Source organism: Camelina sativa, chromosome 3 (genome assembly GCF_000633955.1).
Source record: "Camelina sativa cultivar DH55 chromosome 3, Cs, whole genome shotgun sequence".
Classification (NCBI taxonomy): Eukaryota; Viridiplantae; Streptophyta; class Magnoliopsida; order Brassicales; family Brassicaceae; genus Camelina; species Camelina sativa.
The window spans coordinates 1,014,493-1,034,276 of record NC_025687.1 but is presented as its reverse complement, the minus strand read 5'-3'; the positions used below and the strand labels follow the sequence as shown (position 1 = coordinate 1,034,276).

The following is a 19,784-nucleotide window of genomic DNA, read 5'->3' as shown; positions in this document are numbered from 1 at the left end:
GTTGCAGCAAAACTTTGGCATGAAGCAGAAGATGCGAGGCCACGTTCAGTAACTTTCATTAGGATCACTGAATATGTCTCTGTATAGTGGTTAGTAAAACTCAAAAATCCAAGTGAGAAGAAGCAAGAGAGAAGAAGAGAGTTAACTTACAGTGCAATCACCATGGAAAGAAACAGCTTGCTCCTCCTCCTCCGATCATCACTTGGCACCATATCTTGCTAATTCATCAACGATCCTGTTGAGAAGAGAAGGTGATGTATGTTTTATCAATGAAAAAACAAAATCTAACATGAAATTGTACTTATAAGAAGAGGATTTTTTTACCATTGTTGTTGTTGTTGTTGTTCGGATCATCATGAAACAAACCTTAAGCAGTTTCGAGTCTTCTTCTTCTTCATTCTTCAATCCATCACTGACCTGCACATATACAGAATTAGAAAAAAACCAGATACATAGTTAATTTGCAAGTGTGAATTGAACAAACAACAACTTAAATAAAAAAAAAAAAAGAGAAAACCAGAAGACAAACCATAAATCCCCCAAGTTCTGAAACATCATTCACTCATCAAACCATCTCACCCCGATCTGCACATACGAGAATTAGAAGAAGAAGACAAGAGAAGATACTCAGCAACGATAAAGATAAGATAAGAGAAGATAAAGAGAAAATCTCGGAATAATAACTTACACGATGATGGATGGGGAAGAAGATGAATTATACAATTGAAGATGTCGTTGTTGTTGTTGTTTGGGTAATCAATCGGAAACCCTAATTCTGCTCTGAATCTTCTTCGCTCTTCACTCTTCACTTTTCTCTGTTTGGGTTATCCACAATCAATCAATCTGGATTAACAATAATAGGAACTAAAAGAAATTCGAGTGAAGAAAAAAAAAACCCTAGAATGTAGAAATCAATGTATAGAGATCAAACCCTAGAAGAAGTTGCGATTTCAGAGTCGAAAGCCACGCTTCCAAAAAGCACCTGCGAGAGACAGAAGAAGAAAATAACATCAGAGACGCGTTAAGAAGAAGAAGAAGAAGAAGAAGAAGAAGAAGAAGAAGAAGAAGAAGAAGAAGAAGAAGAAGAAGAAGAAGAAGAAGAAGAATAACAGAGCGATGCAATTGGATTGAGAGAGAGAGAGAGAGACCAAAACCCTAGAAGAAGAACTCACAAGTAGGAATCCAGAGGCCGGGGGGGGGGAGCGATGATGGAGAAGAAGATGATTATACAATCGAAAATCAATCGTAAACCCTAATTCTGCTCTGAATCTTCTTCATCCTTCAAAAAATTATCACCAAACGAGAGATTCAGAGAGAGAGAAAGGAGAAGCAATAGATCGAACGCTCTCCGATCTTCAATTCTCTCTCGTTGTTTTTTTGGTTTTTTTCTTTTCTTCTGTTCGGTGAGGTGAAAGTCTGTTGATTTCTCAGATAGTTTGTGTTGTATTTATAAACACAGTCACAGATGTGAAAAAGAAATAGGAAACTTAGGGTAAATAGGAAAAGGAAATTTATTAGAAAACAAACAAAAAAAAGGAAAAATAAATTACAACGTTATGATAATAAGATTATTCTGGATGATTCATGGTAACGTCGTCGTTTCGATTTCGTTAACGAGTCAATAACACGAGACACCTCTGTGCCGAATCTTAATGATTCATGGTAACGTCGTCGTTTCGATTTCGTTAACGAGTCAATAACACGAGACACCTCTGTGCCGGTCAGAGACTATATCAGTTTCTCACACTTTCAATTTCACTTATGTTATTTGATTATTCTCTTTGGAATTTTATGTGTTTCAGTGGCTATCATATGATATTCTCATGTATTTAGCAAGGAGTGAATAAATTTCTTACGATACTCTTTACTACTTGAACAGTAAAATGATGCAATGAAGTAATATAATATAGCTATCTTAAAATTAAGCTTCAATTTTCCTAATATAGCTTTAGTAAACTTTTAAGAGCTTTAGTGAACATTTTTGCTATGAAAACTTTTTTGATAGACCTAAACCAAAACAAAAACAAGACGAACCGGTTTACTAATAAGCCATGTCTTGCACACCAGTCTCAGCCATCTTCTCCAAATCTTCTTGTGTCAACAGAGTTTTCCTTCCCATTGTACCCGTCTTATCATACGGTTGAGCCATTTTCCTTAGAAACTATCAAAACAAAAACACCCCCCAAAAAGATTTCTTATTCCTAATGCCTTGTTGTTTGTTTCACTGTGAGTTTATCGAAAAGCGGTGAACTACATAGGTTTACCTCTCGAGCAATGTGAATAGCCATGTCTGTGCTTAGATTCAAGTGTGCATCCCGCAGATGTGAAAGTATCCAACCGGGTAGTTTGGACCGCTTATCATGACGGCTATATCTGCAAGATTAGACCAAAGAAATGTGACATTATAAACCAAACATAAGTATATCTGTCTCTCTTCGTGTCCTAAGAATTTCTTCTCATTCTTTAAGGAACAGTGTGAACTGTGAAACAATCTTCTATTCTCAAGGTGATCCCACATACTTGCGCATACACTTAATATACTACTAGATAGAGTATAGAAAGAATCACATTTGGTAAATAGTAAATGACCCGACTCAGAGAGAGAAACATTATGCAATGCATATACCTTTTGTCTGCAAATATCATCATCCCATAATCAGCCTTTGACCGGATTACTCGCCCTACACATTGAGCTGCTTGCCTCTGTATTAAAAGACAACAAAAGGAGTTATCAACGGTCACAAACAGGTAAAGAGTTGCAACAAAATCTAATAAGATCATAAAGTAAGAATCTTACCAGTGCATCAAAAGTTAGGAAATCGCCTTCTTTAATCTGAAATGTATCACGCAGATACTCCAATCTTGCTAGTAATATCCTGAAATTTTTCCCGTTTCCATCTTATCATCTCTCACTACGTNATAAGTATATCTGTCTCTCTTCGTGTCCTAAGAATTTCTTCTCATTCTTTAAGGAACAGTGTGAACTGTGAAACAATCTTCTATTCTCAAGGTGATCCCACATACTTGCGCATACACTTAATATACTACTAGATAGAGTATAGAAAGAATCACATTTGGTAAATAGTAAATGACCCGACTCAGAGAGAGAAACATTATGCAATGCATATACCTTTTGTCTGCAAATATCATCATCCCATAATCAGCCTTTGACCGGATTACTCGCCCTACACATTGAGCTGCTTGCCTCTGTATTAAAAGACAACAAAAGGAGTTATCAACGGTCACAAACAGGTAAAGAGTTGCAACAAAATCTAATAAGATCATAAAGTAAGAATCTTACCAGTGCATCAAAAGTTAGGAAATCGCCTTCTTTAATCTGAAATGTATCACGCAGATACTCCAATCTTGCTAGTAATATCCTGAAATTTTTCCCGTTTCCATCTTATCATCTCTCACTACGTGCACTATGAAAATATAAAACCAGAAAACCAGAAATTGAAAGGATAATCATTCATTTGAGTACTTACTTGCTTAATGTATACTGGAAAGGCACTCCGTACATTACAACCAGTCTTCCATAATGACGATCAAAATCGATACCTTCAGCAACTTTCCCCCTGCCGTTCAAAAACAATATTTGATCACTTTCTTTTGAAATTTCTAAAAGAGAAGTAGAGAACTCATACTGAAACCTCTTTAAAATTTATAAATTAACCAAAAATAAGAGAGAATAGACATTCCAGTATTAGATAATACAGAATCAAAGAAGCAGAACCAAAAATTCCTTGTTATGAATTCCAAACCATCTACCATTCACAAATAGAAATTTTACCTAGCCACGGAGAAGAAAACTGCACCTCTTCCGCAATCGCAAGCCCTGCGATAATTATCCAGCGCCAATGTTGTTTCTACGACATCTTGTGTTTCGATGAAAACAAGCTTCTGTTGCATTATTTCCTACCAACATTAAGAACATTGGTAATATTGGTAAACACATATACATTAATGCCTGTCACAACTACATATATTTTCAGATATCCAATTCATGCAGAACTGTGAATAAAATACTGACATGGTTAAATGAAGAAGAAGACCTTACCTTCAGAATTCCAGTTTCATTCCATGTAGCAATAATGCCATCCATGTATGAGTAACTAACAAAGAAGCAAACAACTCCATCAGGAACAATAGATACCATCTCTACCAAAAGCTTTCCGTAATTCCTCACAACACCAGGATCACTTCTCATGTCAAATTTGGTGCTAACAGGAAGCTGATCACTGAAAAAGAAAACAACCCATAATGTAAATACATACAGTACAAGATTACAAATAAGGTTAGTATTTAGGATTTGTTTTATAAACAGAATACCTTCCCCGAGTTAGAACCATAGGGCAGATGCAGTCTCGTGTCATTGACATCTTAAAGCTTCGACTAACAACAGGAGTGAAACTAAGAAGACGGGGATAAAGATCAATTGGGCTCAAGGTGCCTGATGTAATCACGACTGATTGGAAACGATCAAACACTGGTTTGATCGCCAGAGACGCATCATGACAGCTCAACTAAGATACGACAGAATATATGTTTCAGATACATTTCTCAATTATTCAAACGGTAACATTTACATCTGAGTCATAGTATCTTTGAAACCAAAGTGACAATGCTCGGAAGAAAGTAGATAAACACCACGTTTACCTGCAATATAGGATCTGGAATATGAGGCATTCTCTCGTCATAAGGCTCAATTATGATGGAAAATCCCCGAGCATATGTCCCAACAAGAGTTGCAAAATCGCACACTGTCTGGATTGGCAAAAACTCATCTGTGTCTGTAATTTCAAGGGTTAGCATGAGAGACTGGAGCCGGTCATAACAGAACTTCAGTGTTTTCTGCTCAATTCCAGCCTGAGAATTCAGCGACGATACAAAGCTAACAGGGCTTTCTTTCTCTACGTTCTCAGTGTCCAGCCGTACCCCCAAGTACTGAAGTAATCGGCGTAAAACATGCACAAAATGCTCAGCCCGTCTGATATTCCCCGGGACAGCCTCCTTGAGAATATCATGGGGCAGTGCAGGGTTTGCAAGCCATTGATCACCTCCTGCAGAAAAAAAATTATGTTGCGTCAAGGTCATAGAATTAGAAAATATGCCCAGTACATTGTGTGTGTTTCAACCAAACCACACATCACCTTCCTGAACACATACTTACCAGATAAGTCCCCTCTCAGTGCTAAACCCTCAACCAGTCGGTTATATTCAGCTCGCAATCTTCCTGCATCAGTAGCCTTGGACCTTCCTACCAGTTGGACACTTTTAATAATGTAATAAGAACTTAAAAATACGTATCAGCAAATAACCAGGTCACCTCCTGTATTGAACCAAGATAATAATGCACCATAGGATCACTAAACAAGACATTCAGGTGCTTAAGATGCTGACAAAAGCGTTTGTAAATTTTTTTTTCCACTTTCAGTTCTTTGAGAAAAAGCAGTCTCATAAAAGCAGATCATTTTCGTAGTAACATAAACTTCGAAAAGAAAACCAGCAATCAGCAACTGGTGTGAACAATCAGAAAATTCAATTGAAAAAGAAAAGACCCTATAACTATGTATTAAGAGCGGCACGTTCAAGAGAATTTTAGAGTATCTGCTATGTAGGAAAAAAAATTAGCGTACCTATCAATTTCTTCCCTTATCTTATTAAGATTTCGATTAGCTCCTTCAAGAGTAACCCTCCTCACACTGACGCTGAGTGCTTCAATACACACATTATCGATATTATGGGCCTCGTCAAACACTACAACTGACTCCTTTTGTAACTCCTTTGATATAATTCCAGCAACCTTAGGATCCAGTAAGTACTGATAGCTATAAACAATAACGTTGGCGAACTGAACCATATGCCTCGCGAGAAAGTAAGGACACCATCCACGATTCTTACCAAACGCCCGTAAATCCTAAAATCAAAACACATATATACCATCAGCCAATATCAGCAAGTAACCTCGAAAGAGGTCGTCATAAAGCTAAGCTTGATCAAGAAACAAAATGTGAAAAGCCTTAAAAACAATGTTAATTCTGACCTCCAAAGTATAAACACCAGGAGGTAACAGGGCATTTTCAGCAGCCTTTTCATAGTTCTCAAAGTAGTCACAGAGTTCTATATTTGGATTCTCAGTAGACAAAGCCCTAACCCAACTAGCAGTGCGTTTCCTACACGCCGCATCAACAGAATCACGATTCTCCGCTGCTAAAACCTTAGTATTGACGCAAAGATTCTTCCGAGAGGAAAGACCAATGGCGAGGATCTTAGCCTGGGTGCCGAGATGGAGTACTTGGTAGTCATGTAGCACCTTAAGCTCAGCTAACGTCTTCTCCATCTCGTGGACAGTACGAGTGCAGTAAACAAGCTTTATCGGAGAATCAGGACGAGAGAGTCGATAACTGGTGATAAGGGAGAGAAGGGCAATGGTTTTACCAGTTCCGGTAGGCATCTCGAGAAGACAATGTCCTTTGGCGTCTAGGGTTCGCTTCAATTCAACCATGTATTCGTATTGTTCTGGGTATATGTTGTCATAAGGGAAGTAGACAGTTACGTCTTCGATCTTGAAGATCATCTTCCTCCTCCTCCTCCTCCTCCTCCTCCTCCTCGTTTACGACCTAGAAATCGAAATTGGCAGACGAAAGAATTTAGAACTTACGAAACCCTAAAAACTCGAATTCACTTCAGCGAAACAAGCGATTCGAGTTGGAGTGTACAAACCCAAACAACGAAAAACTGAAATCAATCGAAGAAAAAATAGCGAGAGAAAGCTTACTGGTGGTAAAGTAATGTAAGCGTCGGTGTTTGTTAACGAATGACTCAAGAGAGAAAGCTCCGGTAGCAGCTTTAAAGGTAAAACAAAAGAAGAAGGAAATTTTTGCGTCGGTGTTCGCCGTAGTAACCAGGTGAGGAGAAGGCAGTAGTCGAAGAACTAAGTTTTGTTCTTTTTTTTCATTCTAACCCCTATTTATTTATCTTTATACGTTTTACCCCCTAACTTTATAGAATTTCTCGACAAAGATAGTATTTTTTAACAGATTTGTCCAAAAAGAAAAAAAATATATCTGAATGACCCCTTTAATCCTAGTTGATTTTTCCAAAAAGATGCAAGGAAAGCAGTGTTACGCCAATAAGCATGTTCTTTTCTCTTAAGATGAATAAACACACAAAAAAGTAGTACATGTATTCTCTCACAATTGGATTTGACAAAAAATCCTGATTTGTATCTAAAATCTGCTAGAAGGTTGGGTTTAGTTACAACAATCGAGACTAAAGAGTTACAGACTCTCACGTCTTATTCTTCCACTGGTTGATGGAAAGCTAAGCCCTTTATCACATGTCGACATTGGAACCTGCAATGACACAAAGGGGAATTATCAAAAGATCCGGTCAAGAACTTGTTTTGTGTGTAACTAGAGAAATGTGAATACGAGAACTACCATATCAAATCACTTGTGCTAGAGTTGAGGGAAGAATTTGTAGCACTTTCTTGATTTCTGCACTTGAATCTCAACTTTGAAGGCACAAACTGCAATAACAAAGGAGATCATTTGCAGGTGATTGAAATTGAAAGCTTCTACATGAATGTGTGAATAGAATTAGCAGAGGCTTATACCTTTCTGTTGTATCTGAAGTCTCGTTTAGGAAGGAAATGTTGGGGAAGATTCAGAGTAGGCGGAGCATGAACCAATATGAAGAGCCTCATTGGACCTGTAATTCAGAAGAAAGGGGGAAAATCATTAACAGTTTACACCATAATTCACCTGCCAGTTTATGCAGTGGGCACAAAATGCAGATTAAGCAAAAGTTACCTGGGTAAGAAGTTGATCCAGCACCCGTCGATATCAGTGCTCGGATAGTCTATAAAGCCAAAAAAGAATGATGGGATCAACATTTCTTACTTCAGAATGAACAAATCCCAAAGAACATGAACGAAGGTAGGAAATAACCTTTTTTGAAAGTGCCTCTGCAGCTTTAGATTTTGCAAAGTCACCTTCGTATCCCATAACATAGTCACTGTGTTGTGTGAATAATAACTCATAAGCATTTTGAGGCCGTAATGGACTACCACCAAGGATCAACACAACTTTCTGAATTCCAGGAGCTTCACGGATCATTAACTGCAGGGCACTTCGGAGACTAGAGATGGTTTTCATCAGTTTCTCCAGTTTCTTAATTTCGTTCTTCACCTCCCTCTTTCTACTCACCAGTTTTCTTCTAACCAGTGGTTTCACTTCAGGTTGTGTAAGATTCGCCTCCTACAACCTAAGATTCTTAGAGTGTGAAAAAGACCCTAACCGTAGAGTGAAAATGGCATAAGTAGAACTAACATACCAAATCCACAAATTCTGTTTGCAATCCATCAAACTCAAGACTCATGTCTTGTAATACCCTGCACAAATGTAACCAACAGGGAAACTGGTAAAAGAGATAATGTGGCCAAAACCAAAAGCTGCAAATTTGTCTCTAGTTTTGGTATTCAGTAAACGCTAATCCACAACAAAAGAACAATCATAGTGGATGATACTTAGTTCTAAAATTAAGTGGAATTAGTGTTCACAATTGATCAATCTGAGCGTTTAATGAGAGCTTCTGGAGTAATAACGACATATATTCACTCACAAAGATTTAGCAAAAGTTCGAATTTAGCATTTAATAAAAGTGCCTTAAAGCAATTTTAGTTTCTTCTAGAATTGAACACGACGCACCTACCAAGACTTAATCTCTCTAAACTCACACTAATCCATGAAATTCATAAACAACAATCTTCTGCTCTTCTCAAAAAACCTATGAATCTCAGGAACTCGAACGCAATAGACAGACTGATCCGCGAAACTAAGGAGAGATTGAAGAACAGACAAACAGATACATAGCCACCAGATCGAACATCAAATCAGAATAATCGAAGCATAGAGATATGAAAAGTAAGAATAGATAACATACGAAGGGATCTGCTGGTGCATATAGAGGACGAAACCGACTATGTCATTGATAATATGGAAGACGCCGGAGCCGCCGAGCGAAGAAGCGGTTGTCGCGATGTCTACGTCGTAATTCTCCTCTGTAGTTCCTTCTCCTTCGGCCATCTCCATCTTGAATCGAAAGCTCTGAGAAATTGAAAAACCTGAGTGTTTCAGAGGTACTGTAAAACAATTTTGAAACAAACAAAAAAAAAGTCAGTAGGCGGGGGGAGAAGAAGAAGAAGAAGAAGAGGATCGCTCGAGAGAAAAGGAAAAAAAAAAAGTAAATGACAAACCAAACCCTAGAGAGAATCAGAATAACAAATCAACCCCTACACTTTTCAAATTTAACCTTGTTGTTGTGTTATGTATTGGGCCGGTACCAAATATCCCTTCACGTTATATGGCAATCATAATTAGGCCCATCTTCGGCCTATTATCTGGTCTGGAGCTTCACATATCACCAAGATAACTTAAAACTTTTAATTAAATCAATAGTTTTTAACTTAAACTTTTTCTGATTAAATCACTTTTAATGTTTTACTGGATTTTAAACATTTTACTGTGTAAAGTCAGATTCAAAATTTTAAAAATTATTCTAAATAACATTGTCTCAATTAGAGTTAAAATTCCCGAAAGTTTGATATAATATAAACATGTTAGTTTATTGACCAACATGCTATCGAATGAAATAAGTTCATGACCACTTTTATCTACGACTAGTATAGTATTATTTTGGTACACATGTTAACATCGACTTGAGAGTAATTACAAATAATACCACTTTTATGGAATAAAACCCTACAGTTTTTTTTTTTGATAAACAAAAAAAACGTATAGTTTAATTATGTTTCGGATATTGGGTTCCACTATGATTAGTTCAATGCCATTAAGGAGACATAACTAAAACTGTGAAAACATCTTGTTGCACACACGTTAACGAACCTCATCATATATATTAGTCGAAACATTGTATCGCAGCAAAATTATGATGTATGCACATATTTAACCATGCATTATGAAATTATTGTCGTAATGACTTTATTTTTGTTGCCACAATTCATATAGTGGGTAGCTACCATTATATAATTAGTGATTGTTTTGGTTTAAGAGATGAAGTTATATATATAACGAAACAAATAAGGAAATCAAAAATAGAAAGTGCGGGTAAAAGAAAAAAAAAATGGTTGGTTGGTCGTTTTTTAAAGAATGATTGAAAAGATCACAGAAATGGGTGCCGCAGGGAGATAGTGGTCAAGAAAAAGCATCAAGTGGCGCATAGAACCATAGAAGAAATAGAGTTCTCTCTCTCTCTCGATATTCGTTTGCAGAGGGACAAAATACTCTTTAATACTATATACATACACTTTTGGGGCTTTGGATTGGACATTTACTCATATGTTGTCTATTTCTTATTGGTCAATACTTTGCAAAATTTGTATATATGTACGGACACTCTGTGACTAATTTTCTTCGTCCATGTCGGAGAATATATTCAGAAGAACAAAAAAAATAGACCTCGAAAACAGTTTCTTGTGAATTTTTATAACCGTGAACTATAACCATCTACAGAAATAATATTCGTAGACACATAAATACATTAGTTAATATAACTCCATAGTTTTGGATACTGACCTTAGAAAGACGACGACCAAAACAAAAGTTGTATATATAAAGATTGATATGTGGTTTTGGATGGAATTCCAAATTAGTTTTTTAAAAATATAGAAGAGAGCTAGCTAATTAGAATGTAAATTCTTAAAACATTTTAAGTGACCAACCGTAACTAAACTCGAAACGAAAGGAATCGAACCGTTAAACTAAAGCTAGCTAGCATGAACTGATGATGTAGAATTATCCATATGATTAAATGGAAACTAAACTAGTACTGTAATAACACATTTCACCTTGTTACGAAATGACGGAAAACAACAATATTCATCATATGTATATATATATTATATATATGTTGGTGAAACAACAATATTCATATCGGTTTCCAGTTGATGCACGCATTAACGTACTTTCAACGTCTACATGATGATACCTACCGGTTCTATATAATTAGTGTCTAACCAATAATAACTAATATGCCCATGAGCTAGACCACGTACGTACAAGTAGTAAAACAATACCGTTTGAAATATATACAGTAGAACCTCTATAAATTAATAATGTCGGGACCATGAAATTCTATTAATTTATAAAGGTTTTAATTTATCGATAAGTTAATAATTATTAATTTATAAAGAGACTTTCCTAATTTGGTAAAAAAAGTTTTAAAATAAATTTTAATCGTTATAATTAATATTTTTATAAAACCAATTAAAATGAAAATAGCAATTATCATGTTTTTAAGATGATACTCAAAGATTTTCATACAGTAAAAATATTAAAAATGAACTCAAATAAAAATTAATGTGTATATATGTACATATATTTAAATAATTTTATATAATTATTAATTTATATTATTGATGGGACCATATATTTACAAAGGATTTTCAAAAAGATTATTATTTTATTATACTATCGAATTATGTCCAAAATTACACTAGTCCCAATTTGAGACCAGATAAATTTATTAATTTATAGAGATTATTAATTTAACGAGTATTAATTTATAGAGGTTCTACTGTATATAATAAATTAAAAAAAGGTAAAATTGGATATATAAATGAGGTCATGCAACTTTGGTAGGATATGATGATACCGCAAATAGAAAGTTAGGATAAAGAAAGTAAGAGAGCCTCTTCGCAAATCGTACAAGGACAAACCAGAAACAGAATCAGTACATGAGTCATGAGATGAGAGAGAGCACCAAAAGCAAAATTAAAGAGACAAATAAAATTTTGGTGGGAATAAAAAAGGAGAGAGAGCAGATTTTGCCATGTGATGGTCATGTGGGCGTGTGGGAACAATCTCTCATAATGTTCATGTGGCCGTTGTACGTACCACATATGATTCTTGAGATTTTCGAATGTAAAATATCTATGTAACCATTTACTAATTAACACTTCGTTTCATTTCATTACCTTCAGTTGTGTCTTCTTGTTATAAAAAGTAATTATGTTCAATTTGACGTTGTCTTCCTAATTAAAGTGCATGCTTGCCTTTTCTATATAATAATTTATAAGTTGTAACATTCCATTTTCAATAAATCACCACATACAGTATAATGCGGTTAAGAAAACTCTTATAGAGAGGGTATTATTCTTCTTTCTTTCTTTTCCTGTTGTTCTCTTTTTGTGTTTGTTAATTTGGAAATTTTAATATCTAGCCATTTCTTGTTTTGGAAAGAAATGAACCGCTCAGAAAATTACATCTACGAAATTTTATTTGATTTGTGGTACGTTTATTAGTTATTACACTACAAGAAAACATGCTTTTTCCGACTACAAATGGCGACGACATATGTAGTCGCCATTTTTAGCCACTATTTAGCGACTATTTGGCGACAATTTTACGACTACAAAAATTTAGTCGTATAATAGTCACTATTTTGCTACTACTTACCGTAGTCGGTAATTTAGTCGTAATTTAATAACTATTTTATGACTATATTGTATAACAGAACATATAGTTGTTAAATAGTCGCTAAATTAACGACTAAGATGCAACTCATGGTAAAGGTCGCCAATAAGTCGTATATCAGTCACTATTTAAGAAAATATAAATTTTCAAAATTTAACTCCAAAACCTTAACCAAACTCCAAAACCTAAATTATAAACTTAAAGTTTAAATCCTGAATATTTAATTCTTAATATTAGAAATTATTTCTTAAACCATAAAACTAAAACATAGCCATTCTTATATATACATAAAACCAAGCTTTAATGCTTAAAAGAAAATCTAATTTTTCAAAACTTAACCCCAAATCTTAAATCTTAACCCTAAACCCTATACCCCCAAACCCTTAACCAAACTTCAAAACCTAGATCATCAAATCTAAATTTTGAAGTTTAAATTCTTAATCTTATAAATTAATTCAAAAACCATAAAACCAAACCATAACCATTATATATATGTATATAACTAATTTTTCGAAACTTAACCCCAAAAAACTATAGTTTTCCAAATCCTATATTTTTATCAACACACTTAACCATAAACCCAAAACTTATGCTCAAAAACCCTTAACCTTAAATTTAAAACCTTTATAATTCATGTATAGAAATTAAATCATAGATCATTCACCCAAAATATAGCCATTGAATATCTATAAAACCAAGATGTAAAACTATTTAGTATTTACATATAAATCAGTCTTTCCAAAAACTATATACTTACAAAATTTATTAAACTTAGTCATTTTAAAACCTAAAAAAAAATATTTTTAAATCTAAATCAAGTCTAATATTCTTCTAAATTTCAAAACCCCAAGTCCCAAATCATAAATTTCAAATGTCATTTCCTGAATTATGAACCCAGAATTGCAAAGTATATATGTTTTGATCCAACAAATTACTCTTTAAATAATGAAAGCTTTTTATTGGATGATATGTAAACACATGGATTACACTATCAACCGTTGATTAATTTAATCCAACGGACAAGGTTTTTTCCAGCTCTTGTTTCTCTTTCGTCTCCTTCACGAGGGATTGATTAACTTTCTCCCCTTCTCTTCTTTAGCCGATTAACTTTCTCTCCTCCGCCCGCTGTTTCATTCTATTCGATCTTCATCTTGTCGTTGTTTTCATCCTCTCAAGTTTTTAGATCTGGTACCAGAGCATTTTTGCGGATCTCAGATCTCGTAATTACTCACGCTCTGGAGTAGCCTTCATTCACTGTCGAATCCCTGAACATGAGGAACCTACCCGTAAAGACTACTTCCGAGAACGAACCAAATTACTTGATGCTGACCGCTCTGAATACAACACACCGTCGAAGGTAAGTGTGTGTGTGTTTGCTTTCGTATTGAAATTGATAAAACTCAGAATTTTTTTTCCACTTAGTTGCTCTATACACTTCCTTTGTACCGAGTATGAAGCCAGTCCGGCTTAATTTTGATCGAATTCGTGTGCTTTAAGCGTTTTCGATTCTCTGTGGTGTTTACTTTTGGAGAAGAAGAGTTTGTTTCATTTTCAAATTTGTGTGTTCTTAGTGACTCAGGGTTTGGTGGGGCTTCATCATACGGAAGCTCATGTAGTCATACATCAAGCATGAAAAAGGATAGTGATGGCAATGACTCTCCAAGGAAGCTAGATTTGGATGGTTTGACTCCTTTCGAGAAGAATTTCTATGTCGAATCGCAGGCTGTGGCGGCTATGACTGAGGCAGAAGTTGAAGAGTATCGTAAGCTGAGGGAAATTACTGTTGTTGAGATATTACCAAACCTGTCAAGAGTTTTCGTGATGTTGGCTTTCCTGGTAAGCTGATTTCATATCCAAAAGAACTACTACTGGATTTGACTTCTGTTTCATTTGATTTAGACTGTGATCAGTTTCACTTACATGTCTATGTAAGTTCTTTTGTATATATCTACTGATAAGAGTTTTTTGATTGGCCTAGATTATGTTTTGGAAGAGATTAAGAAGGCTGGTTTAACTGAACCTACTACGCCTATACAATCTCAGGGCTAGCCAATGGCAATGAAGGGACGTGATCTTATTAGCATTGCTGAAACTGGCTCTGGAAAGACTCTTTCCTACTTATTACCTTCAATCGTCCATGTCAATGCCCAACCAATTATAGGTAACGCTTGAGTTCTGCTCGTGAAGTTCTTGTTCCTGGTTCTTGTTCGATGTTAAGTTCTTTTTCCTGGTTCTTGTTCGATGTTACAGATTAAAATGGACACTATTGAAGTCAGTAACCTGAATAGGCAATATCTATTTCGTCCTTCTCATGTTGGGCGCTCCAGGGCTAAGGTATATTTGCTTGAGCTAAGTCCAAGGGAATCCAGTTCATAAGAGAATTCATGTGACCATATAGACTCACAGTTGTTAACCAAAGTTGTTTGGGTTTATTAAATCGAGTTTAGGAGGTATATGTGAGCAACCTGAGCTCATTCTCCCTCGCTTCAAGGTATGTAAGCAGCCTGAGCTCATTCTCCCTCGTTTGTGTTTGTTAAATCCAGTTTATGTATATTTAAGCAAACTTATTTCTTCTCCAGCTCAGCTAATTTCTCTCTGATGGTGTCATTAGGCAATCTGAGCTCATTCTCCCTCGCCTTAAGTTCCTTAAGAAATGCTTCCATCAGCTCAGCTTCCTTTCTCCTTGTCTCGGTCTTTGCAGTTTGCTTCAGGTCAAAATCTTCAACATTCATCTCAAAAGCAAAAGACTTCTTGGGAAAGCAAAGCAACCTCCTTCTCCGTCGCTTCAAACATTAACCCTTGATGTTTGTGCATTTCCAATATTTACTTTCTTTTTTTAGTAGTATGATGTATTCTTTGTATTCTTATTTTTAACTATGTTTTTAGTTTTATTTTGTAATACAGTTTTTTTTTGATATTATGGTCTCATAATAATAAATATAGTATTTTTTATTTTTAATATCAATTCATTCCAATAACTTATATATATTTAAAAATAATTAATAAAATATATATATTATCAAAATAGTATATATATATATAATGCTGTATAAATACAATATTGTTTAAATACATAATCATAAATTAGTCCTCAATTAGTCACTAAATTTGGTGACTACATTATGACTATTTAGAATAGTCGTAAAATAGTCGTAGTGTAGTCGTTAAATTTAGTGACTATATTACGACTACATTTACGACTACGCAAAATAGTCGTAATGTAGTCGCTATTTGGCGACTAATTTTACGACTATTTATTTTAGCGACTCTCGATTTACGACTACTGGTTTTAGTCGCTATTTAGTCGTAACACACTGTTTAGCGACTAAATAATGACTAATAGTGCAGTCGCTATTTGCTTGTTTTCTTGTAGTGTTACCAGTCGGAAATGTATGCAAATGAACGTGAGTGGAAAACGGGGTAAAAGTTGTGTTTGGGAAAATCATTCTAGGAAGCTTCCTAGCTAAAGGACGTTTCGGGAGTTTTTTTTGTTTTGTTTCTTCCTTCACGTACAAAATAAAGAGAACTAGCTAGTACCATATTCAGTTTTTTCTTCTTTTGATTATGATTATTCAAATATCGATATGACAACAATAATAATATTACATAATTCCTATTTAACATTACATTAAACAGAAATAGAAAACACTCCACAGTCCCCTCGAGAACTCATACTAAAAATTAGAAAAAGACAAGAATATAACTTATAACTACTATATTGCAATATATATAACTAACATAAACCCCTATTTAAATGATTTTAACTCGAGTTAAGTCTTAAGTGGCGACCCAAAACTGCTGCTGCTTCCAAGTAAGCATTGGTTTAGGCTCACGACCATTCTCCTCCTTGCATCTGCTGCTTAATCTGTTAAAATTCTTGTTTCCATTTTTACCCTCCAAGTTCTCACTGTTTTCCTCCTCATCTACGCCCTCCTCTGTTTCTTCTTCTTCTTCTGCATGGTTGTGCCTAAGTAGAGAACCTTCTGATGATAAGCAGAGACGAAGCCTTCCTTCACCACGTTCTGCTACAAAGCAAGGAGGCGGAGACGGAACCCTAATCGCCTGAACCACAAGTCGACCATCTTCTCCTAACCATCTCACCATACGATTATACTTCGAATCTTCGACGAACTTTATCGGCGGCGGGAAGCTGTTGTTGCGACTCATCGTTGATTTCCTGGCCTGCAAGTTAGTGTCTTCATGCTCTCGGCGTCTCGGCTGCGGAGAAGGAACCCTAGGAGTGGTGGTTGCTTCCAACGCAAGCAATGACAACTCGTCACCACTCTCGCTTCCTGTTTCGGTCCCAAGGCTCTCAGTGCACATCTCTAAGCTCTTCTCATTCAGCTTAGAAACAGAGCGTTTCTCGATGGGGTGAACATATGTTTTATCCTCTTTGTTTTGGACAATGGCAGTTATATCGGCCATAGACTGAAGGAAACTCAACCCAACCATGTCATCTTTTTTACAGAAACTTTCGTTTCTTTGGTTTTCCAGAACGGTAACTGACATTATTCTATGTTCTTGAGAAAAACAAAGGATCTATGTGATTGTTATTGAGAGATCTTTCTGTTTTTCTCGTTAACAATGGAAATCGGAAGAGAAAGAGAGAGCGAGAGAGATTAAATGATTGGATGAGGTAATTGAGAGAAGATGAATGAATGTGAAAGGGAAGAGGGAGGGGTGAACAAGTATTTATAGTGGCGAGTTCACTTGGCATTGGATTCTTTTAGTCTTTTTCCATGGAACTATACTAAAATCTTTGGAACAATTTTTACAAAATTAGAATACAACATGTTAATTAATACAAAACCATTAGACTTGGATCCACATATTCACCGTGCACAAATCTGTGTTTTTTTTTTTTTTTTTGTGGTCTACAATTTATGTTTAAATTTTCAGCCTAATCAATTATAATACAACGTATTGATACAAATTAACCATTAAACTAGATATTTTAACTAATCAACTACTACATATAACAAAGGAAAAAAAAAAATCATTGATTGATAAAATTCTACAAACAATTCTTTCATCATTTGAACGCCGCACCACTATACTACTACATTTTTATTTTTGTATATTCTTTATGTTTTGTCTCGGACATTATCGTATATCCATAAGTTCGTCGTATTAAATATTATGCAAACCTAAACGGCTAAACGCATATTCGGCCTATCAAGCGGTACGTAGCACAGTGGAAAAAATGGGCTTTCATTTTTATATTTATTTAGGATGTAGGATAAAAATAAAGATTGCATCAATTTGTTACCCGGTTATTCTCACCACAAGTGACATCGTTACAGTTTTTTTTTTTAATTTGTAAGTATTTGTTAAACTTTGATACCAACATAATTGATCTTTTCCGAATAAAGTATAATCCTTTGACCATATTACAGCTTTAGTTTGTCGCAAATTTGTAAAGCAATAACTCAAAATTCTGCCAACTATTTGTCTTTTGGCTGTAATTTTTTTAACCGATCGACCAAATTCTAAAAGTTACATTATTTATCTTAAGAACATAAAGAAATCAGTAGTATTAAATAATCGGCCGGAATGTTTTCTAACTGGTTAAATTCAGTGGAGTAGAAAAAGAAAAAGAAAAAGAAAAAAAACATGTAGTGAAAGTATCCTATTGAAGAGGCTCACCTAACCTATAGTCGCTTGAGATGTTTTTATTTTTTGTTTCTTCCTCAAATTTTGTGGCTATAACTTGATCTTGTGAAATCAACTGTGTCTACAAGAATTGGTACATTCTTTTGCATTCTTATACTCCCCGTTAGTATTCTTATAGGAAATACATATTTTCAGGTAACTGATAATTTGCAGCATAGAACCCGTATTAAAAATACCCAATTAAGATAGTTCATTTGGTTAGAGGAAAACTGTTTTTAGAATTATTTTGTTTTGTAAAGGTAAATATTAAAATATATGATTTTCACCTTTAAATATCATCAATGGCTGATGAGTTCATAATTTGAACAACTTAATCATGCCATATGTGGTTCATATAAAAAATGGTTTAGTTTGAAATTTGAACTGAACAATGAATAACATATGCAAAACAGCAAAAGTAACAATAATTAAAACACAAAATTATAATATCGAAACGGTAGTATTTACGCCCGACTCACATACGAATCCGTTCAGACCAAATCGAATACAGGATAACAATATATATCATCCAATCACACCGCCCGTACCCAACGCTCTATATACAGTATTCTTTTTGCCTTTGAAAGTGACAATGAAAGACCAAAATGCCCTCACTGATGAATGTTTCCAAAAATTAATAATTGAAGGCAGAGAAATCACAAAGACAAAGAGTTCGAAGTCCACACTTTCCTGGGACCTAAGTTACACTACCAACTTGAAACTGTAAATGCAAACTGATATGAACCATAAACAATTACAACCAACATACCTATGTATATATACAAACAATTTCCCTTTTTGATATGAGAATAAACCGATTATAACCATAACACATTCTAACTCAAACTCAACTTTAAATTTTTTAGTTTTGTTGTTGATTGGTAACATTTTTGAATAATCTATGAGTTAAGTCCATAACTCAACTTAAATCAATGGTAACTCATGTTACCAATCAAAGCCTATGCTTCTGTTTCGAAATTGATTGGAGTAAGTCAAGAAGAATCAAACAAAAGCAGTAGTAACATACTTACCAATCAAAAGTAGAATGGCCAACGCCTAACGGCCCGAAATCAGTTTCATGTCCAAATCCTTGAGATTGTGTTTCTGATATTGCAGCACCACAAGATCATTTTGACAGTTTCCTAACACTTCTTGGTACATTGTAACCAGATTCAAAAAACAAGGAAAGTACAACATGCGAAAACTGAGTTTTCTTCTTATGATTAATCTACACCTCAAATGTAATGAATGATTTTAAAGCATGTATGCCCCTGTAGTAGAAAACTTATGGGGAAACGTGTTACGGAGCACGAATCAATGCTTGGGTTAGAGAGTGACTCCTCTCTAGTCCATAGGTTCTCAAAGAAGTAATAAATGTAGGGTCAGTTAAGGGACATAGATAATAAGGATGTCTCATACTATTACTAACAGAGATGGTAAGTAAGTGATGTCTATTACTATTACAATATTCAGTTAAAGGAACAGTACATTAAAAAGCTACGGGTAGCAAAAGAAGTTTCCATTTCAAGTGAGGAAAACTTTTCAAATCTTCATGTGTTGTGAAAACAAAAGGTTTTTGGTAATGAAATGTCGAGTTAACAACGTGTGTAGTAACTTACAGGTAACTAAAGC

General features: G+C 35.0%; 3 protein-coding genes and 1 long non-coding RNA gene across 6 annotated transcripts; 1 reads left to right on the top strand and 3 right to left on the bottom strand.

The window, feature by feature from the left end:
- LOC104760463 (DNA repair helicase XPD) lies at nt 1,885-6,927 on the bottom strand. Of its 2 annotated transcripts, none has more exons than XM_010483388.2 (13): nt 6,782-6,927; nt 6,047-6,623; nt 5,640-5,920; nt 5,174-5,274; nt 4,660-5,063; nt 4,333-4,526; nt 4,061-4,241; nt 3,794-3,918; nt 3,489-3,578; nt 3,302-3,380; nt 3,131-3,207; nt 2,265-2,373; nt 1,885-2,161 (listed from the first exon to the last, which is right to left on the bottom strand). In XM_010483388.2, exons 2-13 carry the CDS (start codon nt 6,578-6,580, stop codon nt 2,042-2,044), a joined length of 2,295 nt encoding a protein of 764 aa, XP_010481690.1. In that variant the 5' UTR covers nt 6,581-6,623; nt 6,782-6,927; the 3' UTR covers nt 1,885-2,041. The 2 variants fall into 2 exon arrangements, with proteins under 2 accessions (XP_010481690.1, XP_010481694.1); XM_010483392.2 differs by having other exon boundaries at nt 2,042-2,161; nt 5,174-5,256.
- Nucleotides 7,128-9,227, bottom strand: LOC104760455. The gene is made up of 7 exons (XM_010483381.1): nt 8,950-9,227; nt 8,341-8,398; nt 7,956-8,264; nt 7,818-7,866; nt 7,622-7,716; nt 7,446-7,534; nt 7,128-7,358 (listed from the first exon to the last, which is right to left on the bottom strand). The coding sequence occupies exons 1-7, from the start codon at nt 9,096-9,098 to the stop codon at nt 7,301-7,303; spliced, it is 807 nt and encodes a 268-aa protein (XP_010481683.1). The 5' UTR covers nt 9,099-9,227; the 3' UTR covers nt 7,128-7,300.
- LOC104760445 lies at nt 12,375-15,391 on the top strand. Of its 2 annotated transcripts, none has more exons than XR_762921.2 (5): nt 12,375-13,857; nt 14,072-14,336; nt 14,479-14,661; nt 14,751-14,991; nt 15,080-15,339. It is a non-coding gene; the product is annotated as an uncharacterized LOC104760445 (long non-coding RNA). The 2 variants fall into 2 exon arrangements; XR_762919.2 differs by having other exon boundaries at nt 12,379-13,857; nt 15,112-15,391.
- On the bottom strand, nt 16,084-17,144 carry LOC104760435 (protein FANTASTIC FOUR 2-like). The gene has a single exon (XM_010483366.1). It carries the CDS (start codon nt 17,007-17,009, stop codon nt 16,278-16,280), a length of 732 nt encoding a protein of 243 aa, XP_010481668.1. The 5' UTR covers nt 17,010-17,144; the 3' UTR covers nt 16,084-16,277.

Excerpts from the sequence above, each read along its gene's own strand:
- LOC104760435 (XM_010483366.1), bottom strand. The coding sequence starts at position 17,009 with ATGTCAGTTACCGTTCTGGAAAACCAAAGAAACGAAAGTTTCTGTAAA.
- LOC104760455 (XM_010483381.1), bottom strand. The coding sequence starts at position 9,098 with ATGGAGATGGCCGAAGGAGAAGGAACTACAGAGGAGAATTACGACGTA. Across the intron at positions 7,867-7,955 it reads CAGAGGCACTTTCAAAAAAG|ACTATCCGAGCACTGATATC; the intron begins GTTATTTCCTAC and ends TTGGCTTTATAG. Across the intron at positions 7,535-7,621 it reads ACTTCAGATACAACAGAAAG|TTTGTGCCTTCAAAGTTGAG; the intron begins GTATAAGCCTCT and ends TTGTTATTGCAG.
- LOC104760463 (XM_010483388.2), bottom strand. The coding sequence starts at position 6,580 with ATGATCTTCAAGATCGAAGACGTAACTGTCTACTTCCCTTATGACAAC. Across the intron at positions 5,275-5,639 it reads ATAAGGGAAGAAATTGATAG|TGTCCAACTGGTAGGAAGGT; the intron begins GTACGCTAATTT and ends CATTATTAAAAG. Across the intron at positions 4,242-4,332 it reads ATGGTTCTAACTCGGGGAAG|TGATCAGCTTCCTGTTAGCA; the intron begins GTATTCTGTTTA and ends TTTCTTTTTCAG.